Source organism: Myxocyprinus asiaticus, chromosome 26, assembly GCF_019703515.2.
Source record: "Myxocyprinus asiaticus isolate MX2 ecotype Aquarium Trade chromosome 26, UBuf_Myxa_2, whole genome shotgun sequence".
Taxonomy (NCBI): Eukaryota; Metazoa; Chordata; class Actinopteri; order Cypriniformes; family Catostomidae; genus Myxocyprinus; species Myxocyprinus asiaticus.
Window position 1 is genome coordinate 24,357,439 of NC_059369.1, and position 27,126 is coordinate 24,384,564.

Sequence of the window (27,126 nt, forward strand, 5' to 3'; positions counted from 1 at the left end):
ACTACTGGTATCTGTAAGAGCAGTAATGTTGTATCTGTAATGTTGAATCTGTAATACCAGTGGACAGTTTCTTAGGATCAGTTAAGTCAGTCTGTCAAGGCAGAATATGATTTGAAATAAACTATATAACAATTTCACTGTTTCCTCTTCTTTAAAGGGTTAGTTTACCCAAAAATGAAAATTCTCTCATAATTTACTTACCCTCATGACATCCCAGTTGTGTATGACTTTCTTTCTTCACCAGAATACATTTAAAGAAAAATAGAAAAATATCTTAGCTCAGTATGTCCTTAAAATGCAAGTGGATGGTGATCCGACTTTTGAAGTTCCAAAAAGAACAGATAATCAGGATAAACATCATTCACACAACTCCAACGGTTAAATTAATGTGTTCTAAAACCACACGATCGCTTTTGGTGTGAAAAAGATCCATATTTAAGTACTTTTTAACTAATCTAAATCATCGCTTCCAGTCAGCAGCGGTATGCATGTGTGACGTAATCACATTGGCACGTAAGACACTGGAGAACTGAGGCACGTGCGACACACCCAGAAGAGCAGCGCTGTTTACAGCTGAGTAGGAGGAACGCTGTATAGAAGCTTTGTTGGTTTTGGTTTAGATCTGTATTTGTATCTATTTCTTTACTCACAATGGTGCATTTGTGTGCTTATCCAGGATGTCTCAACCGAGAGGAGAACGTGAGATTGCGTCCGTAACATGGCAATGCGAATGCGTCACACGAGAGACCACATGAACTCCACCCTCTCATGAAGCTTACAGGAAGTGACAGTTTATAGTTAAAAAGTTTTAAAAAGGTTTTTTTATATATATATATATATATATATATATATATATATATATATATATATATATATAAATATATATATATAATTTTATTATATTCCCTGGGCTCCACTTATAATGTCAATAAAGTTTTTTTTTGTTTTGTTTTTTTTCCCCACCAAAACAGTCATAATTTAATAAAATATGATCATTTTCCACCCTGTCTCTGGCCCTCTGTATAAAAGCTCAGTTTAAATCTATCTGGCCCTTTAAGACTTCAGTGTAAATGCCCACTGTTCTGATTGGCTGACTTCATGCAGTCCCTCAAATACAACCATATTTGAAACTCTGTCGAAAGAAAATGAACAAACTTTACATAATAATTTATAAAACTACATTTCAGGGTTAACAGGTAATGTACACCCAAGACATTTCATCTGAATCTATCATAATGTTCCCTTAACCACAGCAACTATCAAACAGTCATGACATTTGAAACATTCGTGAATGAAACTGTTTACTCAGGGGTCTGGTGGTGTTTAACTGCCGCATCCTTCAGATCATTTGCAAAGCTTGAATCATATTGTGACTGGTTCAGTCCACTCTGATATGAGCCAAAAACATACAATCCACGCAGGCCCTCTCTCCTCTTCACTTTTGATTGACTGTGAGCACCAGTGGGCGGGGCCAGATGTGCAATGACAAAAATAGGTGTTGATGTCTTGCTGGAGGCAGTCATATGCAGATGTATTTGGTCCTTTTGACGTCACAAGTTCCACAACTTCCAAACGGCCCGTTTCTAGCGCCTGGTTTAAATAAATGCTATTTTTCTATTAAGGAGGAAGTTTTCTGTTCTGTAACTTACAGTATGTTTTTATAGTACAATGACCTCTTACATGTGAAAAGATCAAGGAAAATTTGATTCCTCATGTCATGACCCCTTTAAATATTGATCTTTTTTCCACACCAAAAGCGAGTGTATTGATTTAGAAGACATTAATTTAACAGCTGGAGTCGTATGGATGAATTCTATGCTGACTGTCAGTGAATTTTGGAGCTTCAAATGTCTGATCACCATCCACTTGCATTTTAAGGACCTACTGAGCTAAGATCTTTTTCTATTTTTCTTCAATTGTATTCTACTGAAAAAAGATAGTCATACACACCTGGGATATCATGAGGGTGAGTAAATGATGAGAGAATTTTCATTTTTATGTGAACTATCCCTTTAAGAGCTCTCTTTGAAAGGATGAAGAGAATACGGTAATACTAATCAAGAATTGAGACTGAAGGGGAAAACAATGCTAAATGCAAACAACAACAAAAAAGTCATATTAACATTCAAATTGAAGATAGCAAAATAAATAAACTTGTCTTTTTTTAAACTATTAAAAGTGATAAAAAAAATTCTTCCCATTTCTTTTGTTCTTGACATGTGTCCAATCAAACACTGTGGTATATTATCACAAATTAATCTATCACTTGTTAGAAGCTTGTTAAATTAGGCAGATGCCAACAGTCAGATGCTGAACATGCCCTCACCCTAAAAAAAAAACATTAACAAAACTCTGCAAGGTAAAAGAAAAAAATGACCTAGACTACAGGAAATATATTATATTTAGTTATGGTTTTTAATCACAGATAAAAACAAGTCTAAGTAAATTTTAAGCCAGTGAAAGAATTTTCTTCTTAAGAAGAGGCTATAAAACCTTAAGTTGTTTTCTCTTTTCTGGACAGATGAGGAGATGTATGGTTCATTGCTAATGGAGGCAAAAAATTTGGTAGAGAGTGACAAATCAAGGGAGGGGATGCTGAGCCGGCAAGCCACAGGAAAAGAAGAGATGCCTGAAGATGACTACATTCCCACTGTGAGTCTATCTGTGATTATTGGTCACCACTGCGCAGTGTTTTGGGAAGTACTTTATGATGCAATTTATAAAACCCTAGTGTAAATGGGCTGTGTCTGTTATTGCAGCTTTGTATGTAAAGACAGATGTGATATATTATTCTGTGTATTATAAATATTGTGTATATGTGTGTGCCGTAGTATGATGCCCTGCTGCAGATGGAGTTAGAGCAGCTCCTTGTGAAGGAAAATGCAATAGCTATACATAAACAACACCGATACACTGATCAAAGAGGATCAACAGCAGGATCCTCTAACAACTGGCTCAAGAAGCTCTGCAAGTAAGTTTATCCATGTACTGTAGAAGTCTGTTATTTTCCCCAGCATTCAATGATGTCAGTTTGATTCATCCTCTCTTCAGGTTAAGTTTGCCTGAGTACAAACTGGACTTCGGCTATGTCATCAATGGCAGTGTCGCGACCCACATTGTCAAAGTAACCAACACCTGTCCAGTGGCTGTATCTTTCAGAGCTGACAGGAACTCACTAGCAGGCACAGGTTGGTCCATACTGCAGAATGTTCTATAGATTTCAATTTTACATTGCAACAAATGACCTTACTCAGTATTTTTGTCTTCTTTTCAGTACAATGTCTAAACGTCTGTAAAACAGGATACATTTACATGACATGCAAAATATATAAGTCTTGTGTTCAGAGAAATCTATCCAAATTTAGTGACATTTATGCTTAAAACAAATGCCAATGTGGTGAGGAAATAAACATAGTTCAAAGAAAAAAATAAAAAGGTTTATTTTTCTTTCCCCATTTGGCAATATATATATATATATATATATATATATATATATATATATATATATATATATAAATTGTTCTTGTTTTAAGCACAAACCTTATAAAATTTTTATGAAATTAAAATAAAATAATGTCTAAATTAATCTTATGCCATTTTACTTTTTAAGTAAATATATTAAATTTTAAGGGTATAGATATTTTAACTGGAAAACGAGAAAAAAATATTAGAATAAAGAATATTATTCTTGTGAACAGAAACCATTTCAGCAACAGATCTTATACATCTGCTGCTGTAAAGAAATTCAGGTGTCCTTTTATGTGATGTGTTTAGAATCTTTTTTGATTATTGTTATGATATTATTGTTATTATTAAAGTATGTAAATATTGGAAAATCTTCAAACCGACTGATCTCCAGAAGACTGATTTCCATATTGCTTTATTATTCTTTTTCAATAAGAAGACTCGAAAAATGAACTACATGTTCTTTCGATTACTCCCAGGATTTAGTACAGAATTGGACAGGGTGCAGAATCTGCCCTTCTGTGAGACAGAGACGTTTGAAGTGAAGTTTGATGCCAGTGGTGCCAATCTGGAGTTGGGAAAGATTGATGCAGTTTTGCCCATACAGGTTTGGTGTAAAAAACATGAAATAACTGGGACAGGCAATGGAATGTTTGATGAAAATGAAGTATTGACTTTTCATACATTATGTTTTACAGAGTTTGTTGTAATTTAATGAGAAATACAATGAACTGCCTTTCGTTTATTGTAAAAGTTTCTGCTTATGATTGCTCTTATCAGATATCACACTCATACATTTTTACAGACTAAATAAGGCCCATTTTGCATTGGAAAGCACTCACTGCTATGTGTATTGTACGTTCATTATAGTTTATTGCCTCTCTGTTGATTTACTGTGCTACTGAGTCATCCCGTGTGTAATTGACAGGTGGTTAAAGGGCCCTGGGTGCAGGTGCGTTTATGTGCGGAAGTCACCATGCCGTCCCTCACTGTGTCGACAGACACACTGCAGTTCGACACCATCCAGTGTGGCCTGTGTCAAGTGTCCACAATCCAGCTGTACAACCACGGGCCAGTGCCCTGTGAGTGGAGCATCAGACTGGTAGAACGGCCAAAGAAGGTACATGCCACAACCTATGAGCAAAGATGTGTAATATACATGCATGGTTTGCATAATAAATGCAATGGCTACCAATAAACCTATAGATTCTTGGCTTTACATTCACCATCACTCACCATCACTATGAAAAAGCCTGTTTTAGAATATAATTTTATTAATTTTATTTATTTTATTACATTTAGAATTACTTAACACACCTTTATGAATAGTTTGTTATTTAGGATGTAAGCATTCCACATATGTGTTGTTGTGAAACTATTTGAGGAAAAAGTTGCATTTTTTAATAAAGCAAATAAAAATATGTATAATGTGGACAGGCTCTCATCAAACCTCATCAGCTGAGTAACTGACTTAAAATAATAAATAATAACATTTGAATCATTTTTTTAACCAAGCACTATAATCACCTGTGTGTTGAACTAAAATGACTTGCCACTGTTATTACAAATTACAAATAGGTTCATTTTCATCATTAATAAACTGGATTAGTAAGGGATTTTATATTTCTACTGCCTATTAAGAGGTTGCAGGGACAAGATAAATTTGTTTTTATGGTATGTTTGCCTCTGGTAAACCTTTTTAGTGTCACACAGCCAAGGGAAGGGTTAGATCAAGCAATGGTAGGACATATAGACCTTATTCACAGTAGGTCCATCTTTGAAGTTTAATGGGAATGAAAACGAGGCTGTGAGGGATAGACTTACCAACTCTTCAATAGATTGCACGGTATAAAGCTGTATAAAGCTCCTATATCCCATCTGATTTTCCACAACTCAATGTTGTCTGGAAATTTTTATTTACTGAATGTTCTTGGAAATATATTTTTTCAATGTTTTTGTCTGTAGAACAATCCAAAAACACTTTAAACTGCTGTACAGTCCATTGAATAGACTGTACATCTATCCCTTACAGTCTCACTGTCATTCCCGTCAAAAATCAAAGATGGCACTGCTGTGAATAAGGTCAATAATCACTGCTTTTACCATTTGTTGTGATAATGTTTTGATTTCAACCCAAATACTGTCTGTTTTGGTTGTATTTTTAGATTGAAAAGCACATCCCACTGTACCTCAGACGACAGGCTCGGCTAAAGCAACGGCCTCTTTCAGTCGTCTTTGAGATATTGCCCTATAATGGTACACTCTATCCTGGTGACAGAACCAACGTGCAGGTCAAATTCAGCCCAGCAGAGGGGGTAGAGTCAAACACACACACATTGATTACAGAATTATTGGCTTTACACGATAACCAGCGAGTCTTCCCAATGTCGTCTTCAAGATTAAATCTATATTTTATTTGAAAAGACAAGGTGAGGTACAATAGCTAGAGACAAATTATTTCAGATCAAACTGAGAAAAACCTTTCTAAACTCATCAACAAAACCAATGTAATGCACTTAAATGAGACAACTTGATATTAGAATAACTCTCACATCCACAGAGTCTATATCAGCTCTTGTGTGTTTGTATCTGTGGATGTGAATGTCATCTGAGTTCTATTATATATGTTCTGCTCATCCATTCTATCATGCTGAACTACTGATTTCAGCAGGATAGATGGAAGAAAATCCAATGGCCTACACACAATTATTTCTACCTTGATTCGGATCTCTACTGCTTGCATAGGCTTCTCTCTCGCTCTCTCTCGCTCTCTCTCTCTCGCTCTCTCTCTCTCTCTCTCTCTTTTTAACGCACACATTCACTGAATCTTAATGTACATGTCTCTTGCATTTGGGCTATACAGATCCTCTCTGCACTTTATCAGAACTTGACATTTAAATGTCAAGTTAATTTACTTAGTGCAATTCTTGAAAATTCTTAAGAAGTTCTCAAATATTTTCTTAAGAACATCTTAATTTTTTTCTTAAGAATAAAAAGACAGGCTTTGACATTGTCTGATCAGCCTGCTAATGGAGTTGCCTTGTCTAATAGCCTACAACAAATTCAATATTTCAACACTGGTAAATTGTAATGATGAATTTATGTATAAACCTTTTTTTTTTTTTTTAAGTAGCAAGCATCTCGCGATAGTTTTTTTGAATATAAAGTGCGTGAGATGTGTTAGTTTAACGACATTAACCATCAAAGGAGAATTTACTTACTGCTGACCATTTGAAAACTTTTAATTTGACATGGAGGAAAAGAAAAGAAACAAAAACTTCAGTAGACAAGAGCTGGATGTTCTTGTTGAGGAAATTACTGCAAGGAAAAGTTTCTCCTTAGGAAGCTTGATAATAATATCACGTCAGAAAGTATGAGGCGGGTAAATGGGAAAAGGTGGTGGAGGCTGTCTCCGCTGTGCCCAACTCCGATAGGGATGTGGATTGGGGGTGAAAAGGAAAGTCACTGCTTTCTAATGTTATAATTATTAGGTTTCTATGAACTCTAAAGATCGCGGAGAGAGAGCGCTAAATGCAGCGCATCTGTTTGAATTAGCATGATGGTCACCACATTAAGAAGCTTCAAAACAACTTTTATTGTTTGAATTTGGTGATAACATTTACATGGTTTACAAGCTGAAAATAAAAATATAATGAAACATAAAACAGTCAAAAACATTTTTTTGGTCTAAAATAACATTTCTACATAAACAGCCCACTGCGACTTCAGACTCAACATGAAAAACCCAGTAAATTCATTAAACATCTTACTTTTTAGGATTTAAGACAACTGTGAGGTTATCCTAACTTTAAGATGTTATTTACGACAATATAAAAAAAAAAAAAATGTTTTGAGAATTTGAATGCTTCTTAAGTTTTTTCTTAAGAAAAATCTTAATAAAAAAGATAAGAACTTTCTAAGAAGTTTATTCTGGAATACAAAATATTCGTAACTTTTTTCTTAAGTTACAAATTAAGAAGAAAATGGCAGTTAAGAAGAAATTTCTTAAGAACCTTTCGTGAATCGGGCCCCTATTTATCAAATTTAACTCGAGCTTAACTCAGACACTTTATAACAAATGAGAGCAGCAGTACTGTAACATGATTAAGTTTGTCTTTACATACACAGAGAATCACAAGGCTGATTGATTTGTTTCATATGTGTCCCCTACAGAGGGCATACAGTCAGAGACTAATGATAACAGTGGCTCAGAGCACTCAGAAGATCATGCTTCTGGTCCAAGGCCAGGGCGAAGAGCCTCAGCTGGAGTTTTCCTCCTCAGAACTAGATTTCGGGCCCATCCTGCCCTACAGTAAAGGGAAGATGGCTGAGGTGATGGTCCGCAACCCTTGCTCCTTTCCTGTAGAGTTTTACTCTCTGGACTTTGACAAGCAATACCTAGAAGAGGAAGAGGTGAGCTTCATTTGTTCCACATGGTGTCCTTCCTGTTTGGTCAGTATCGCTTTTTGTTATTCATCTAAATGCAATGCCATGAAATGTATTGTTTGTTTAAGTTCAATCAAGGACATAGGAAAGAAATATCATCAATGATATCTTTGTAAAATCTTAATTGTTTCTCTCAGACAGATTTTTTTTCTTTCTCTGGGCCCCCTTTTCTACATTTTTTGTCAAGAGAATGCACAAATAAAGACAATGAATTTGGTCTCATATTCCTAATATGTAGTAGATGTAATAAACCAACTTTGACTTTTGATTTATTGTTTAACTTTGTACACTTATTTTTATTTTTATTTAATGGAATCAGTTCATGGAACAAAACCTTTAAAGCTTTAAAAATGACAAGAACATTCATGACCCTTTGAGCTGCTTGTGTTCAATGTACACTCACTGGACAATGTCTCTTTGGAGTGTCTGTACCTCTTTTTCCATTTTCTCTTTCTGTTTTACTCCTCAGATCTTGCGGATGTTGAAAGGATATGATGCTCAAAATGTTTTAATTCTACCTCCCCGTGCTCCTGGCAAGACTCTGCCCGTGGAACTATTAGACTACTACAAAGAGCACAGCTCACAGGAGCCCAAGCAGGGTACTGGATATTTCTGCAGAGATGGTCTATATCAGGGGTCGGCAACCTACAGCACGCATGCCAATGGAGGGGTAATCACTGGAGCGCTGCTTGAATTGATCTGCGCTACCGTCTTGTGCAAATGGCATGCACGCATTGCGCTCGTCTGTTGAATATATTGCAGTCTCAACACACTTTAATAGTGTTTAATAGTGTAAATAAAATAGCCTACTCCTCTCTCGCTGTTGCTTGTGTGCTAGTGATTACCCCTCCATGTAATAAAAAATAAATCATAACATAAAATAAGAAATATCTAAGACAATTTATTGATCACTAATCAAATAAGCAAATTTGTGTCATTAACTGTTAACATATTTTGTACAAAAGGTCAGGTTTTGTTCCACTTAAACTGTAGAAAAATGCACATGCTGGATCATGGTTATATCTTAAGCATTGGGTTTTGCTCAAACTTTTGACTCAAACTGTAATGCTGATAATATAATTTGTAATAAAGTGTACACAAACTTTTCTAAGGTGGGGGGGGGTTTAGGCGATGGCACAACCATTGACAAGGAAAATAAAAAATGGAACTCCATATCAAAAAGGTTGCCAAACACTGGTCTATATGATATTAAAAATTATCTCCTAGTAAATGACACATTAGTTGATGCCGTTTCGTATTTTAGTCAGGTTTAATCTTAAAGGGATAGTTCACCCCAAAATAAAAATTCAGTCATTGTTTACTCACCCCTGTGCTGTTATAACCCCATTTGACTTTCTTTGTTTTTCCTAATACAAAGGGAGAAATTGTGAAGAAATGTTGTGCTCAGTGATGTCATTCAGTGGCAGTTTATGGTGACCACCTCTTTAAGCTTCAAAAGCACGCAAAATTATAATTCAGAAGTTTAATAAATTATTCTACGAGACAATTTTTATGAAAGCATACATTGAGGTTTGGTGAGAATAAACCGAAATCGAATGTATTATTTAGTAAAACTGTTGACAGACTTTTGATGTCCTCTGTGCGTTCATTAGACTGCACGAGAGCGAGTTCAAGCAGCCTCCACTCGTGAAATAGGGCGTTTAAGTGACAACTCGTTTTGTTGATCTAAAAACAGGTCCACCACAGCGATAGAATCAACAGAACACAACACAGCTACACACAAACCAGAGAACCGAACTTACTAAACATGTCTGATGAGTTTGTAGTTGTAGAATACATGCATTTCTATGCCCAGCCTTATTTATTTGAAACAGAGTTCTCAGTCTAACTGAGAGAGATAGACATAGGAGGCTGAAGGCAGCTACTGTGTCTTAATCTGATGGCAAACAACATGTGATGAAAGTTTTTGTCCTAAGCAGCCGTGGCGAGCGATGGGACATACTGTCGATCACTTGGTTTCTATTTTCGACATTGCACAGTGAAACCCCACCCATTATGAACTGGCACCAGTCCAAAAACTTTCTCAAAACAGTGTATTGTAGCCAGCATCTCACGAGCCGGTTAAAAACTACTTGATTTTGGCCAAGAATGTTACACCTACCAAATGTTTTCGCTGAGGTATCACTCTCTTCAGTCGGAGGTCTGTCTCAAATGCTCACACTCACCGGTTCAGAATGGAGGAGAGGAGAGAGACATTCCCGCTTCCTCTATCTCTCACTGTTTGATTGAGTACTCTGTTTCAAACAAATAAGGCTTGGCATAGAAATGCATCTATTCAAATTCAAATTTGCTTTATTGGCCTGACATACTTCAGTACATATTGCCAAAGCATAAAAAAGGTAAATATAAATATAATAATAAATAATAATAACAGCAATAGAAAGATAAATAAATAAGTAAAAAAAGGAGACAATAAGTTGGGGGAGGGGGGTAAATAAAGAGATGGTGTCATTTTATCAATTGGTATACTGTACTGTATATACACAGCAAGTAGCATCAAGTAACATATTAGGTGGTGTATAGTGGGCATGTTCACTGATTGTGTTCTCTAAGTTTATGGTACTTGTGTAAATGATGGGCCACTATGGAGGAAGTGGGCCCTTCTCAAAGTAAGATTTTAAATAGATCTTTCTCATTGAGTGATTGAAACTCAGGAATAGACGTTTGTATTTTGGTGTAGAGTGAGTCTCGTAAGGAGTATTTTGGGCAGTGAAGGAGGAAGTGCATCTTTGTCTCGACCTCTCCTGATGTGCAGTGACTGCACGGTCTGTCTTCCTTGGGCAGCCATGTTTTTTTTGTGTCTTCCTGTTTCTATAGCCAGTTGGTGGTCACTAAGCCTGTACTTAGTAATTCTCTGTGTTTTATGTTTCTGATGAGGAGAGATATTCAGCTGGACTGTACTGTCTTTCCAGATCAACATAACATTTCATACGGCTCTGGGTTTTTATTTGCTCTTTCCAATGTTCTATGTATGTATTTGTTTCTTGATTCATAATTTATTTTATTCTTATGGGTTGTGTTGTGTTAATTTTGGGTCCTTTATTTGTAAGCTGTGATACTAGTAGACAGAGATGACTTCTCTATGGATTTAGTTCTTGTGCTTTGAGTGCTTTATAGTGTAGGGCATCTCTCAACCTTTAATTGAGGTGTATCCAGAATTTTAATGTTCTTTTTTAAATTTGTACATTTAGAGGGAGACGGCCAAGTTTGAAATTCATAGAAGGGGTTAAGACAAGGCCCAGATAAGTGTACTTTGAAGTGTGATGTTGTTGAGGGTAAATATGTGTCTTTTTTCATGATTTCTATGTTTTGTTTTGTTTTTTCTGAAATATCAGGATTTTAGTTTTTTGGATGTTGATTTCTAGAGCCCAATCATTGCAATATTGATTTAAGATGTCCAGACTGTTTTGGAGACCTTCTGGTGTCTTAGATAGAATTAGCAGGTCATCTACATACAGTAAATATTTGACTTGAGTGTCATAAAGCTCAAGTCCTGGTCTTTCAGAGCGGTCCAGCAACTCTGCCAGTTCCTTAATATAAATGTTAAATAAGTGGGGCTGAGACTGCAGCCTTACTCCACACTGTTGGAGAAAGTATTCTGTTCTTTTATGCCCAATCTTTACTGCACAATTAATGTGTGTGTACATATGTTTAGTTAGGTCATATAACTTACCCCCTATGCCACTTTGAATGATTTTATAAAGTAACCCTTGATGCCAAATTGTGTCAAAAGCCTTTTTAAAATCTACAAAACATGCAAATACTTTGCCCTCTTTTTTTGGTGTACGTGCTTGTTTGTTATTGTTTGTAGTGTATATATATATATATGGCCAGTGGTTCGATGTTTAGGGAGGAAGCCAATTTGAGATTTCCTGATGACATTGTGTTCTTTTATGAAAGACATAATTCTCGAGTTAATGATGGCGCAGAACACTTTTCCCAGGTTACTGATTACACAGATCTCCCTGCAGATTCTCCAACTACGAAGTTATCTCATCAGACATGTTTAGTAAGTTCGATTCTCTGGTTTGTGTGCAGCTGTGTTATATTCTGTTGTTTCTGTCACTGTGGTGGACCTGTTTTTAGATAAACAAAACGAGTTGTCGCCTAAATGAGTTTTGCGAGTGAAGGCTGCTTGAACTTGATCTTGTGCAGTTTCATGAATGTGCAGAGGAGATCAACGGTCAGTCAACAGTTTCACTAAATAATACATTAGATTTCATTTTGTTTCTCACCAAACTTCATCGTATGCTTTCAGAACAATCATGAGTCTCATGGAATAATTTATTAGACTTCTGAATTATACTTTTGTGTGCTTTTGAAGCTTGAAGAGGTGGTCACCAAACTGCCATTGTACTGTATGACATCACTGAGCACAATTTTTTTTTTTTCACAATTTCTCCCTTTGTGTTAGGAAAAAGAAGTAAGTCATATGGGGTTATAACAACACAGGGGTGAGTAAACAATGACTGAATTTTCTTTTTTTGGGTTAACTATCCCTTTAAAAGCATGGGTAAGACTTATCCTGATTATTTCAAATAACTTAAGAGGTGATAATAAGTTAAAATAGTAATGAGTCTTAGTTCATTATAAAGGTTGTAGTGTTTGTAAAAAAAAAAAAAAAAAAAAAAAAACATGGATGTACAATATTTGTGTTGATTCTCCTATTTATCAGAATTTTTATTTTTGCCATACATTTTTAGCCAATGTTTTAAAGCTGCATTTATACTGAATTTATATTAGATTTTACATGTGATATCTGATTAAATGATCACAGGTTTTGCATTTTGGCAGAATTGTACGTGAATCTAATAAATCTCAACTCTGTTTTTTAGAATCTGGAGAGGGTTTTCCAGAAGAGAACAAAGGGGAGACAGCTGTACCCTCTGAGGGAAGAACACTTAATGGTAAAGGTATAGTTCAGTCAAGTGCAAAAAGTAATGTAATTTTGTGCTTTAAAAACAAGTATGTGTGCATGGAGGTCAAATAAATTTGCTTTAATAACAGATTAGAATTAGACTAGTTTTTTTAAGAGGGGAAAGAGTAAAGGCAGAGGCTGTTTGCACTGAGTGAAAATAGCAACAAAAATCATCTTCTTTGCACTAAGTTCAAATAGTGTTAGATGCTTTTTGCACCCCTAATTAAATACTAACACACAGTATAGGGGCATCACTGCAGCATGCTTATTTAGAGTCCCACAGACACCCTACACAAACACCCAAACGTAACTCTAACTTGCCCTTACAAAAATTAACCATGGTTTTACTATAGTAATATTGTAGTAAGCATGTTTTTTGGTGAAAACCATAGTTTTTATACAATTAACTGTGATGTTACTATAGTAATATTGTGTTACTATAGTAACAATGTTTAATTTTGTGGTTACTATGATTGTACTACAAAATACCATGGTGATACTATGGTTACTGTAAAACCTTAGTTAATTTTTGTAAGGGAAGGTTTTACCCGGATCAAATCTTTCTCTCAACCCGCCAATCTTCACCGTGACCAAATCACTACAAGGAAATCAACCTTTATATTCATTTTTATTTATTATTATAAGTAGTATTAAAGGAAATACAAGTAGTAGTGACAGGAAATAGGATGGGAAAAAATGGGACAAAAGTCGGAATCGAGCCTGGGTTGTCCACACGAAAAAAGGACATCCACACCTGTGTTACACAAGCCCCTGCAGCGATACTAGGGGTGCAGTTTGTCTTCAATCTCTTTTTCCACCAGACTGTTGGAGTTCAAATAGCTGCTGTGTGGCAGGTGCTATTTACACCTAGTGCAAATATTCACTCAGAAGATAAATAAAAATAAAAATAAAAAAAATACTCCAGTAAGTCTAGAAGGGTAGGAGTAATGCAGGCATGCACTTTCAATAGTTTTTTTCTTGATGATAAGATCATGAAATTAAGTGTGAAGTTATAGAGCATAAGAATCAAACTCTCTCTGTCTCTTCTCCCAAATCATTACACCAGTTCTGACCAATGACTTTTACAACACAATAATAATTTAATTAAAATAAAATTTAAATTTAAATGAATCATCAAAACATGCAAATTAAGACTGAAATTATTCACATCGTGTATGAAACATTTAATACAAAATTATAATCAACAATTTAATCTCACAGTATTATTATTCCATGCATTAATAGTATTAAGACAGATGACTGAAGATGAATAAAAGTATATTTGTCTTCTCCTCACAGGCCTGACTAAAGACCATGTCACTGCCGTGGGTGATCTGGAATACGACCCTGTGTCTAGAGCAATTGTTCGTTACATGGGCATTGATCCTTCACTAGAAGGCAAAGCTGCCCAAAATTGCCAGGGCATTGCCCTGATTGTGCATGGTGCTCCACTGTCAGGTATGTTTTAAAGGTTCATAAAAAAAATTTACATTCTCTAAATATTTATTAACCCTCATGTCATTATAAACCTGTATGCTGCACTTTGGCAGTACTTAAAAATGTAGGGAATCAATTAAACGTATTTTTTCAGTTGATATAACACTTGGTTATTGTGTGGCTCTTTTAGAAGAATATTTATTGTACTGTATATTGTTTATAATTTTGCAAAGCCACAGAATTATTGCAGCTCATCTTGTTTGCTCTGGTACGGTGAGGTCAATGTAAGCATCTGTGTTCAGGCAAAACTAGGACAGCAGTTACTCTGGCTAAGCACTATGGGGCAGCATGTCTCAATGTAGATGAGGTAGTGCTGGAGGCTGTGACATCTGGGAGCAGGTCTGCAGGCCTGAGGGCAAGAGAACTATGTATCAAGGCTGCTGTGGAGTATGCTCAGAGGGCAGTGGAGGAGGCTGCGGCAGAAAAGATGGAAACTGCTGGTCAAGGTCCAAGTGTTCTCAGTGTTGAGGCAGTTGCCAAACACACAGCAGAGGACAGCCAGACCGGTGAGCCTAAAGTCCACCCGTCATCTGCCTCAACCCGCAACAAAACCAGCACCACAGTGATTTCAAAGAAGAATGGCAGTTCCGGTCCTGCTGCTGCTTCAGTGGTACACACACTTAGGATCTCTTTGCTACTGGCCACATACATCGGAGTGAAACACCTTAAAGGGATAGTGCACCCAAATATGAAAATTCTTTAATCATTTACTCACCCTCACATTGTTCCAGACCCATAAGTCTTTCTTTCTTCTGTTGAACACAAAAAGAGATATTAGGCAGAATGTTAGAGACTGACAGCCTTAGTCACCATTTCCTTCATTAAAGCTGATGTAAATTTTCCTGAGTTAAAATATTTTCTCCTATCCCAGCTTAATATGCAGAGACAACTATAAGTAAGCCATACATTGGTTAATTTTCTCGAAAACTGTAAACACTGTCTTTCTTTGAAAATTGCTCTGTTTGTTTAGAGCGACCCGTTTAGACACGGCCCAACAATGTTACTCAACCAATGGCGTGAGTTGGGGGCGGGACTATCTCTTTGCTTGACCAACGGCAGATGGGGGGTGTATTCAGAAAGCTGTTTGGAAAACAACGTTTATTTTTGCAATTCCGTTTGATGGCGCTAGTGGCACAGATATTACATACTTCAGCTTTAAAGGAATATTCCAGGTTCAATACAGGTTAATCTTAATCGACAGCATTTGTGGCATAATGTTGATTACCACAAAATTAATTTAGACTCTCCATTTCTTTAAAAAAGCAAAAATTGAGGTTACAGTGAGGCACTTACAATGGAAGTGAATGGGGCCAATTTTTGGAGAGTTTAAAAGCAGAAATGTGAAGCTAATAATTTGATAAAAGCACTTTCATTAATTCTTTTGTCAAAACTCATGTATTATTTTAGCTGTAAAGTTGTCATTTTTACTGTCGTTTTGGGGTTTGTTGACATTACATCATCTTGGCAACGAAGTTGTAAAATTGGCTATAACTTTACACAGTAAAGTTTAGAAAGTGATTTTATCACACTTAAATTGTTTATCACACATATTGTTTATGTCTTGTGGCTATACTTTTGAAACAGTGAGCATTTTAATGCTTACGGGTTGGCCCCATTTACTTCCACTGTAAGTGCCTCACTGTTACCCAGATTTTTGCTTTTTTTTTTATAAAAGAACAGTAAAGTAAAAATAAATTTTTGTGGTAATCAATTTTATGCCTCAAATGCTGTCGATTGAGCCTAACTTGTATTGATCCCGGATTATTACTTTAAATATTTTTTCTACACAATGAAAGTGAATGAGGCATATTGCCTAACATCTTCTGTGTTCCATGAAAGAAAGAAAGTCATATGGGTTTGGAACAACATGAGCATGAGTAAATGTGTATTTTTGTCTTAAACATCCTTAAAAAAAATATAAATTTTTATTTCTTAAGTAACATTTTTTTTTAAAAAATGTAGTGAATTTCATGCATAGAACAAGAAAAAACAATTTTCCTATAAGTTAAGAAAAATAAAGATACACTGTATATTCTCATTATACTTAATGAACAAATCTTCTTGCACATTTTGCTTCTCAGATAAGTTTGAGCTTGTTTTAAGGATGTTTTAGATATTTTTGATCATAAAAACATACTGATCAAAATAATGATAATTTTGCAGTGCATTAAATTAATCTTCAATATGTGTATGGGTGTGGGTCAGGTTTTGCCTACATAGTGAGGACATTTGGGCTGTAAAACCTGAAATAACCTACATTGTGGGTACCAGCCAAGAGCCCCTTAAGTGGAAAACATATTGAATAGTCTCTAATGTGACTATCCTTAATGAGCTTTACGAACATACAGTACTAAAAATGTCAAAATAAAAATCTAAAAATGCTAATGGGTTTCTGTGAGAGTTACATTTAGGGATAGGGTTAGGTGATATAAAATATCATTAGGTTAAATAAAATGATAGAAGTCAATTGAAAGTCCCCATCATGATAGAAAAACAAATATTTGTGTGTGTGATGCAGACGGGTCAGATCCACAGGCATTTGAGCATGAGTGCCAGTCAGTATGAAGAGCTTGACCCGATTAGCTGCTTCCTGCCTGATGATCTGCTGGTAGATATCCTATCAGAGAGACTGCAGGTGAGAGACAGATTTACTGTATGGTTACTGTATACCAATATTAAATACATAGATGTACATTTTCTTTGTGTCAATCACAGTATACAGTATGTGGACAATACAAGTGATTTCTTCTTTGCCTTGCTTACTGTAGCTTAGCGACTGTCACCATGGTGTTGTGATTGACGGGTTGGAGACAATGTACTGCAGCTCATTAAGTGACATGCTCCAGATCATCCTGAAAGCTCTCAACAGCCGCCGCCATATTTATGTTATCAACCTCTTTAACAGCTACAATGTCCTCAAGCACAGGTATTCAACCTATTCTCATACAAATTCAACATAACTCTTTTTGTGTTTGAAGTATCCTGTAAATTATCTTTAGAAAACAATATTTTTACAGACAGGTTTTCTGAACCAACTTTAAGAAAAACTCTTAACCAATTAACCAATACAATTTTAATTGTAAAAATTTTTTTTATCCCAAAAAATATTTTACATAGAATAATAATTATATTTTCGAATCAAATATTGAAATTGTGTATTACTTAAGGGAACAAGACAGGTTTGACCAAGAGCAGGAGGAGAGAAGACAACAGGAGCTTGAGAATTTAAGAGAAGACGAGATGACACCTAAAGAGGACAGGGATACACCAGTACAGATAGATCCTTTGCCAGTTGCTGAGGACCTACAACAAGAGCAAGTTAGTTTCGGAAATGTTGTGTATTTCAAAGTACATCAACTATTTGATTTCCCCTAAAGACCCCATTAAATCACTTGACGAGTGCAGTTTGATTTGAAAATGGAAGTTAGGGCGGGACATATCAAAGGGCTCATCCTTTTTTAAACAGGTACAGTTTTAGGCCTTAGTTATGTCATAGCTATGAACCACGATTTGCTATTTGCTAGCTAGTCTGTTGCAAGTGTATTAAGGGGAGGGACATTCTCATTCTAGAGAGCATTTGATCTTTGTACAAAATCTTTGTCCAGAGAGAACTACTGTTCAAGAAGAGTCATCAACATTTTGTGGTCTGCATTGAATGTGATTTTTTTATTTTTTATTTCTGCTAATTGTTAAAGGAATTGTTCACCTAAACATGAAAATTCTGTCATCATTTACTCACCCTCTTGCCATCACAGATGTGTATGACTTTCTTTCCTCTGCTGAACACAAACGAAGATTTTTAGAAACTATCTCTGCTCTGTAGGTCCATACAATGCAAGTGAATGGGTGCCAAAATGTTTAATCTCCAAAAGCACATAAAGGTAGCATAAAAGTAATTCATAAGACTCCAGTGGTTAAATCCATATCTCCAGAAGGTATATGATAAGTGTGGGTGAGAAACAGAACAATATTTAAGCCCTTTTTTACTATAAATCTCCACTTTCACATTCTTCTTCTTGTGTTTTTGGTGATTCTCATTCTTTGTGCATATCACTACCTATTGGGCAGGGAGGAGAATTTTTAGTGATTTAACCACTGGACCACTAGAGTCATATGAATTACTTTTATGCTGCCTGTATGTGCTTTTTTGGAGCTTTAAACTTTTGGTACCCTTTCCAGTGTGAGGACCTGCATAGCTGAAATGTTTTTCCAAAAATCTTTGTTTGTATTCAGCAGAAGAAAGAACATCATACACATCTGGGATGGCATGAGGGTGAGTAAATTATGAGATAATGTTCATTTTTAGGTGAAATATTCCTTTAATTTTTTCAACTTTTAGTATACACACATAAAGATGGCTTCAAAACAAACAGATGTGGGCTAAAAGCCACAAAACTTCCATTTTGATTTCATGGGGAATTGCAATCTATTTGCTCAACATTTGCTCAACCAGTTGATTTGAGATTGGAGTGGGACAATGGAAGATCAGGGAGTGTTTAAAATCTGTTTGCAAACAGTCATTTTTTGTATATTATTATTGTTATTCTGAGTGATTCCATTAGTGTCACAGAAATTACACTTTTGAATCAAACTTTGTCCGGTAAATCATAGCATAGCCATGCATATCTTCAATGTTGAATGAGGCATTTAGCTATTTGAAAGAAATCCAGCAGGACCCGTCATTAACCTTTGCTGTGTTTTTTTGTTTATTGTTAACAGTCCAGTGAGAGGGACAGACATCTACTAGCCCGATTCCACGTATATGAACAAAGCCAGCCGCAACTTCAACACATTCTTGAGTTCTGGGATCGAACACAGGGTCTGTTGTCGCAGCCCATCTTCTTTGAGACCCAAGAGACTGAAGAGACTACAGAATATCTTGCCACCACTGCCAAGAAGAGCAAGAAGGAGCGAGAGAAGGAGAAAGTGGAGAAGCTGAAGGTGGAGGCTTCAGATGTGAAGTCTCCAGCTCCTAGCCAGGCCCATGTACCAGTGAATGGTACTGATGGCTCTGAAAATATTGTAGTGCCAGACCCCATTCCCCACATCTGGCTGTCTATCAAAGAGGGAGAGTATTTGAGTGGTTACGAGATCACCAGAAGCATGAAACTACCCTCCCTTGATGAGGTAGAGTAATCCCTCTTTATGCCTGATGGTTTCCATAGAATATGTGATGCACCAACAATGAATACCTGGTTTTATTATTTTCATTGTCTCTCACAGATCTTGGATGAGTTAGGGTTAGGACCCAAAGGTCCACCCATCCCTCCACCTATAATATTCTCCATAGTCCCGTACCCTGAGAAGAGATCAGTGCCCAGCACTCAGCTCTCTGACAGTTGTTTTATCTTTATGACGCCCTCGTCTCCTGAGGAACTGTCTGAAGAGAAAAAAGAGGTAGACCTAGGATCAGAGGCTAAGGGTCCTATCACATCTGTTAAGGTATCTTTAGTCTACAAGAAAAAACACTGTTAATGTCTAATCCTTTGCCTTTTTGCTCACCCTAATATCGTTCCAACCCCATTTGCTGTTATTTTAAGGGATGTGCACGGCTACCATTTTTAACATTCGGTTAACCGTGAGGTTTTTTGGACGGTTAATCGGTTTTTCATCTGGAGTCAGGACGTGGGAATAAAGGATGTTTATTGTAATGGAATTTCCTTAAACACTACTCAAAATAGCAGCAAATAAAGCGCACAGTGAGCTATGAGTCTAAATAGCACAATACATACATCTTCAAATGATAAAATCTCGCATTAAACTCAGACAAAAAAAATCAAGCTGTCACGCTTGTATATGTGCTCTGCCCTGGGCAGGTTCACACATCTGTGAGGTAATGAATGCAAATATTATCATGTGCGTGTCCCACTGCTGCAGTTAAATAGCCTCTTCGGGGTGCTTTGATTTTTAAATGGTTTAAAATCAAATTACATTAAACTTGTCTAATTATTGTACTAAATATGCACTCGAGATCAAAAGGGGAAAAACATTGTCTTACTGTTTATCAAGCGCTGAAACATTGCTCAGTGAAAAACAAAATGGAATCATGTTTAATGGTGTAACAGTCGCTTAAAGTAGGCTACTTTTCTTCAGAATGCAGCACAACAAATGTTTTGAGATGCATTTAAAAATTAAAGTCTTTTTAACTTTACTCGGTGTCTAAAAATGTGGCGATCCTGCAAGAGGCGCTGAAAGAAAAAAGTGAGATTCAGCGCAACAGTCAAAGACTGTCCAGCGTGTGTCACTGATCTGTAACAGAATAACAGTGCAGATACACACAAAAGCATGTTTGAACAGCACCTAAATCGCTATGTACTTGAAAAACTGAGCCAAACTCAGCAGGAAAACCTGACGGTTTTTCGGAACTCGTCGAGCTCATCAGGTTACAGACCTGTATTGCACTTGTAGAGTAACCGAATAGTGATTTTGACATTCGAATAGTGCCGCGTCAAACGGTTAACCGAATGTCAACTATCCGTGCACATCCCTAGTTATTTTTGCTGTAGTATAGAAAGAAAATTTTGATTAATCTTCCCACGGCTTTTCCCACACAATGGCATTTCATAGTGACCTCAGGCAAAGCTCCAATAGGACTTAAAAGCACTATGAGAGCACCATAAAAGTAGTCCATACAAACCGTGCACTATGTTACAAGTCTTCTGAAGTCATACGGTAGTTTTATGTGATAAACAGACTGCAATGAACCTATTAACATGCGCCATACCGTAGGTGCCATATTTGATTTGAGAGCTGCATAATGATCATTTTGGTCTGTTCATCACGTAAAGCTATCATATGGCTTTGGAGGACTTGGAATATAACGTACAAGTCTTGTAGACTACTTTTATTGTGTCTTTATAGTATTTTTTGTCCTTTCTGGAGCTTGACAGATACTGAAATGCCATTGTGTTGAAAATGAGCTGCATTGTGGAGTGAATTTTCATTTTTGAGAGAACTATTCCTTTAATTTGAACATGGAAAACACTTCTCCTGTAAATGAGCCTATCTAATTTAAATACAACCTGTTTGGCTTCTTGCAGGAGGACATGGCACTTGCAAACACATCTAATACAGACATACAGTGGATACATTCTGAGGATCCCCACCCAGAATGCAACCAAAGGTACAGGAGGTCCCTCACACACAAAGCACATGCACATATACATGTACATTCACAAATAAGTACATCCGTTTTGCTTTAACTCTTCCAACATATCTTTTAAAGGCTCACTCATTTCCGCTGGATTGTACCACCAAGTGAAACAGTTACCCTGAGGATCATGTTTTGTTCCTCTGTTCTTGGAAAATATGATCAGGCTTTTAGCTTTGAGTTGATGGGGACCAAGCGATGTTATCAGCTATACTGTAAAGGAATTTGTGCTTACCCAACTATTAGCAGAGACCCAAAGTGAGTGGCATTTCAGCGGTGGAAATAGAGTCTACATAGACTTCTGACATGCTCTAATTAGTGTGTATATTTTTATGTAATAGGATTATGTTTGCACATTGCAAAATGACCATGCAGCCTGAGAGCGGGCTACAAAAGACTTACATTATCCAGTCTAAACTGTATGAGTTTGGACCCCTGCTTTGTGGGAAGACGAGAGAAAGGTGCTGGCATGTAATGTTATTGTGCTAGAACCAAAAACTACTGTAAATTAAGCTTGTTGTCATTGTTGGTCATATTAAAAGGATATTTCACCCAAAAATAAAAATTCTGTTAACATTATTCACCAAAATTCACTGTTCCAAATTCTAATTTCTGCCATGGAATACTAAAGGAGATGTTTGGCAGAAAGTTAGTCTCAGCCACTATTCACTTTCATTGTATGGGGAAAAAAAGATGCAATGAAAACATTCTGCCTAACATCTCCTTTTGTATTCCACGAAGAAAGAACGTTTATGCAGTTTTGTAACCACATGAGGGTTAGTAAATGATAACAGTGTTTTTCTTTTTGAGTGAACTAATACTTTTATAATAGTAATTCACTGTACTGTACTGTAAAACCTATACTATAACATTTATTATCATATTAAGCCCTTATTAAAATGAATGTTCATTAAAAACAGTGTTTTCCTGACCCAGGTATAAAAAAGGGAAATATCCTGAGAACATGGAGAGGTTTGTAATTCACAACAATTCCCTAATGGAGGCAGAGATCCATTTTTGCTTCCAGCATGACACTAATGCCACCACTTTCTTTCTTGACCCTCCAAACATTACCTTGGAACCTAATGAGCAAAAAGTAAGCAACTGCACATTCATATGTCTTACTTCATGTGAAGTGTAATTTCATTGCATTGTTTTGGGGTTGTTTTTGAGCTGTTTGCCATTTTAAACTTGTAAAATTTGAATAATATTTGGTGTTGTTACATTAGTCCTAGCTGTATTTGCTCCATATAGACTCCAGATAGATATCTCATTTCCATTTGAACTACCACATTAGCCTTTGACATAAAATGAAAATTTAATCATTTACTCACCCTCATGTTGTTACACACCCGTATGATTTTCTTTTATCTATGGCACACAAAAGGAGACATTTTGAAGAATGTACAGTACTTGTCAATTTTTTCCCATGCAACTACAATAAATAGGGACAGAAGCTTCAAAGCTTTAAAAAGTATGCAAAAGAACCATAAAAGTATCATAAACACAAATGGGTTTGGAACTACATGAGGGTAAGTAAATGAATTTCTAATTCTGGAATAATTTTAACTTTACCACCAAGAAAGGCTTTCACTTTCACACAAACTCTCCTACCATTAATGTTTGATATTCTCCCGGCAGGTTCTGATGGTGTGGGCATACCCTAACACCCCAAGACATATAGAGGACAGTGTTGTGTGCTGCATCAAGGAGAACCCTGAGCCTGTTGTCTTTCACATCTCCTGTGTAGGAGTCAGGCCTGAACTAGAGCTGGACCACAAGCTGCTCCACTTCGACAAGATTCCGCCATACAGGTCTGCTACATTTACTCTTCACTCGCATGGCCTCAGCTACAGTAGTAACGCTTTTACTGTATGATTCAAATCATTTATAATTGTTTTTCCAGGTGTATGCACATTGTGTCATTGCCAACTGACTGTATGGTTGTTGTTGTAGTAGACATTTGTCACTCTGCAGTGATCATTTTTACACAGTTTTTTGTTCGACTCATAGTTGTAGTCTTTTGATGAAAATGTCCTTTAAATTTAGTAGATGGCATATACATTATTTTTATTCAATTTTACTCTTACTAAAATGGCATATTATAACATTTTAGTTGACGATTATGGGCAAAACGTGTCAAACTGTTACAGACCAAACTTCAACCAAATATTCAAACATTTTGAAAAATGCATAAACATTCAGTTATTTAAACATACTCTATCAAACATGTAAAAGATTCCATTTACCAGTGTTCAGCCCATTCAGCTAACGCACCTCAAGTGGGAAAATCAATTCTTTCTAGATATTTATTTTTTCTAGAACCTAGATCTTAGATTGGCTTTCTGGATTTTTCTACATCTTGCAGTATTATTTTTTCTTGTTATTTTTTTGTTAACAATATGTTGTAATTAAAATCGTTAATTATTGTCACAATGCATCTTTTTTTCCTCATCTTCGAACATTTTTGTCAATAAGATTATCACTGTTTACCAAATATTGCATTTGAAAAAAACCTGGTTTGCTCTTTTTTTTTTCTCTCTATCCAAATATTCCTACAGAAAAGAAACTCGGAGTCTGTGTCTAAGCAATAACACCCTTCTGCCAGCTGCTTGGAAGATAAGGGGTATGGAGATGCTTGGGGATGAATTCACCGTGTCTCAGGACCAGGGGATCATCATGCCACATTCTAAGTTCTGCCTGCATATGCATTTCATAGCCAGGAATCCCATCAAATTGAAAAAAGCCATTTCTTTAGAGGTACAACAAAATGAGGAACAAACTTATTGAAACTGAAACCCCAATAATGTTATTAGTTGTGAAGGCTTCTTAAAGATATTGATTTGATTTGATTTAATCATAATCATAAGAAAAACATTTTATCACACATTTTTTCCCCTTAGATTGAATAATTATTGTTGAACATTTTAACATATTAGTATGTGTGCCTGTGATTGAATGTGTCGGGTATGCGTTTTTAACAGGTATCTGATGTGGAGAACATTCTTGGCATCATACAACATTCAGAAAACATTCAGATTATTGCAGAGGCATATGATATTGCAGTGGACATAAGCCTTCCTGAAGGTACTCTCCTGATGACTCATTGGTGCATCAAACCATACAAAACTTTTCAGCTGCAAATAATGTATTAATCATTTGTTGATGTTTTTACATTTGCTGTAGATTCTGATGGGTCATTAGATTTCGGAACATTCAAAGTATCAGAAGAGGTGAAACGGTCTATTAAATTGGAAAACAAAGGCAAATATGACATAGCCTTCAAGTAAGTTGTCACATAGGTATTTAATCATTTACTAGTTTTCAATATTCCTGGTTTATCATAATGATTTAGAAATTCAGATAAGGTTAAGATCAAATATGTATGTGATTTTTTTTTTTTTTTTCTCCATCTCTGTGTAATGCATTTTCTTAATGCAGAACAATAAATAAACACCCATTGCTTACCTAAACTGTTGCGGGCAGATGTGTAGGACACAGGAAATAATACGAAGAAATAATCCTACACACTGCCGTAGCTTGCATGAAATTCAATATTTATTGAAACAGCTATGAGCTCATGCAACTTTCAGGCATTTCAAAGCAGAGAATAGCTGACCAGCAAAAAAAAAAAAAAATCACAGAAATATTTTCAACAATGAGGTGGCCAATAAGTATAAGGTAACACCTACGGCACAAAACCAGAACTACCCATAGGAGGGTAAAGCACATTCTGGTGGAATTTTAAGACATTAATAAAAGCATTAATCAAAATGAGCTGCAACAAGATAGTTAAGGTCTTTTCTTCTGATAGAACTCCTGTGTTTACTTATGCGTGGTTAAAGTTGTGTGGATGTATTTCCTACTTACCCAAGCCCACAGGGGGCAACAGATAAAGTAAACAGCACGTGTAGAGTAGGATAACACTAGTGATGACATAATGTTTTCCAGTGCTGTGATGTCAGAAATGTAGCATAATCATTTTTGTATCAATTTTGACTCACAGGTTTGCACTGGAGGCCACAGAGCCAGGAATGCCAGATCTGAACTCAATATTCTCCATCACACCTCATAGGGGCACCTTACACCCCAACAATAAAACCACTAGTATCCAGATTATTTTCTTCCACAACAAGGAGATGTCCATCAAAGATAACCCAATCCTTTGCTGTCAGGTCTTTAATCTACCCAACTATATAGTCTTTATCATTGTGTATTTTTGTTTATTTAAGATCTGCTGTCATGAAAGATCAAACTAATGTGTTGTGATTTATTTGTTCCAGATTATTGAGCCCAATGTTGAGGGTGGTGAGACCATTAATACTATACCAATCAAAGTGTCAGTCCAGGCACTCTTCTCTAAATATAGTATCACTCCCTCTAATGACATCAACTTTGGTCCCCTGGTGTATGGCTCTCGCAAAAGACAGACTCTTACTGTGGAGAATAAAGGGAACTTTGAGATCCGTTTCAGCATTAGAATGTGTAAAAACCAACCAGGTCCTGCACAGAGGAGAGGGTATGGCTAATATTTATTGTTTCATGTTTAGAAGTCAAAGATGTGAACTTTAGATTTTTTTTTTTATGTTTACCTCACTTTTCCTAATTTGTAAACATTAACCATAAAATGTCCAAACAATCATTGTTTTTATTTTCATGGTAAAGGTTATCCAAATCTTTTTGTAAGTTATGCTATGAAAATTGTTTATTCTCCAGCCAGTCAACTAACTTGATTTGAAATCTTTGATTGACTATTATTTTAAATACACACACAGTATTAAGGGTGTTTATTGTTTTTTATTTATTAAGTAAATAAGTAAACGTGTTCCTATTATACAAGTGCTAAGATCTAATACTAACTAATTTCTTGCCCCCTTTGATTTGGACAATCTGGCCCTCAAAAGAAAGCAGTTGAAAGGCCCTTATTTAATACATAATAGAAAGTAATATTTTGCTTTGTTTCCTGTTTATTGTTTCCTATATTTTTTGTTTGTTGTTGTTTTTTTTTAAGCTTGGTGAGTAAGAAGGCATCAAAAGACAATTCTGTGATGCAACCATCTAGTGCCAGCAAAATACGACACACTGTGCCGAATGAATTTGGCATGCCGACTCAGGTAAGAAACAATATACCTCTATATACAGTTCTTGATTGAGTGTAATAATCTAACATATAATATATTACACAAACGAGATATGTGTTCTTACAGTATATTGCATGTTGTTTCCTCTATCTTTTTTACAGACACATTTGACATTGGGTGTTTTTTCATTGTCTCCATGCTTTGGTGTTCTGGCACCTGGAGCCCAACAAGTAGTGACTGTGGATTGCAAGGCAGAGCATGTAGGTAGTTGGGTGGAATGTCTAGCTATAGACATCTCTGACAGAGACCCCTCTGACAATCCAGACGGGATACTATTCAAGCTGCTGGCTGAAGTGTGTATGCCAGGTTTGTGACCATGAATGAGTAGATATAAAGTTTTGTAAAGTTCAAGCCTTTTAAAAAAAAAAAAAAATATGTAAATTCTTTCTTTAGCTTTCTATGATATGTTGATGATATTTTACGGGGTACTACCAAACATTTTGATAACCTAATTTAATAAAGATATATTTACTATAGCAAATTGACGC

At 36.0% G+C, this 27,126-nt stretch overlaps 1 protein-coding gene across 1 annotated transcript in view; it reads left to right on the forward strand.

The window, feature by feature from the left end:
• The window catches only part of hydin (HYDIN axonemal central pair apparatus protein), a 120,993-nt gene that overhangs the window by 60,902 nt on the left and 32,965 nt on the right, over positions 1-27,126 (forward strand). Inside the window, exons 28-55 of the mRNA XM_051656808.1 lie at positions 2,522-2,652; positions 2,832-2,971; positions 3,052-3,188; positions 3,945-4,072; positions 4,394-4,585; positions 5,631-5,780; positions 7,639-7,878; positions 8,381-8,510; positions 12,768-12,839; positions 14,150-14,308; positions 14,590-14,957; positions 16,866-16,982; positions 17,116-17,273; positions 17,515-17,665; positions 19,067-19,474; positions 19,571-19,789; positions 21,388-21,470; positions 21,573-21,755; positions 21,839-21,958; positions 22,434-22,593; positions 23,139-23,311; positions 24,059-24,257; positions 24,482-24,572; positions 24,684-24,783; positions 25,504-25,672; positions 25,781-26,016; positions 26,509-26,611; positions 26,740-26,944. Of these exons, the coding sequence (XP_051512768.1) occupies positions 2,522-2,652; positions 2,832-2,971; positions 3,052-3,188; positions 3,945-4,072; positions 4,394-4,585; positions 5,631-5,780; positions 7,639-7,878; positions 8,381-8,510; positions 12,768-12,839; positions 14,150-14,308; positions 14,590-14,957; positions 16,866-16,982; positions 17,116-17,273; positions 17,515-17,665; positions 19,067-19,474; positions 19,571-19,789; positions 21,388-21,470; positions 21,573-21,755; positions 21,839-21,958; positions 22,434-22,593; positions 23,139-23,311; positions 24,059-24,257; positions 24,482-24,572; positions 24,684-24,783; positions 25,504-25,672; positions 25,781-26,016; positions 26,509-26,611; positions 26,740-26,944 (4,722 nt within the window). The remainder of the gene's footprint in view (positions 1-2,521; positions 2,653-2,831; positions 2,972-3,051; positions 3,189-3,944; positions 4,073-4,393; positions 4,586-5,630; positions 5,781-7,638; positions 7,879-8,380; positions 8,511-12,767; positions 12,840-14,149; positions 14,309-14,589; positions 14,958-16,865; positions 16,983-17,115; positions 17,274-17,514; positions 17,666-19,066; positions 19,475-19,570; positions 19,790-21,387; positions 21,471-21,572; positions 21,756-21,838; positions 21,959-22,433; positions 22,594-23,138; positions 23,312-24,058; positions 24,258-24,481; positions 24,573-24,683; positions 24,784-25,503; positions 25,673-25,780; positions 26,017-26,508; positions 26,612-26,739; positions 26,945-27,126) is intronic.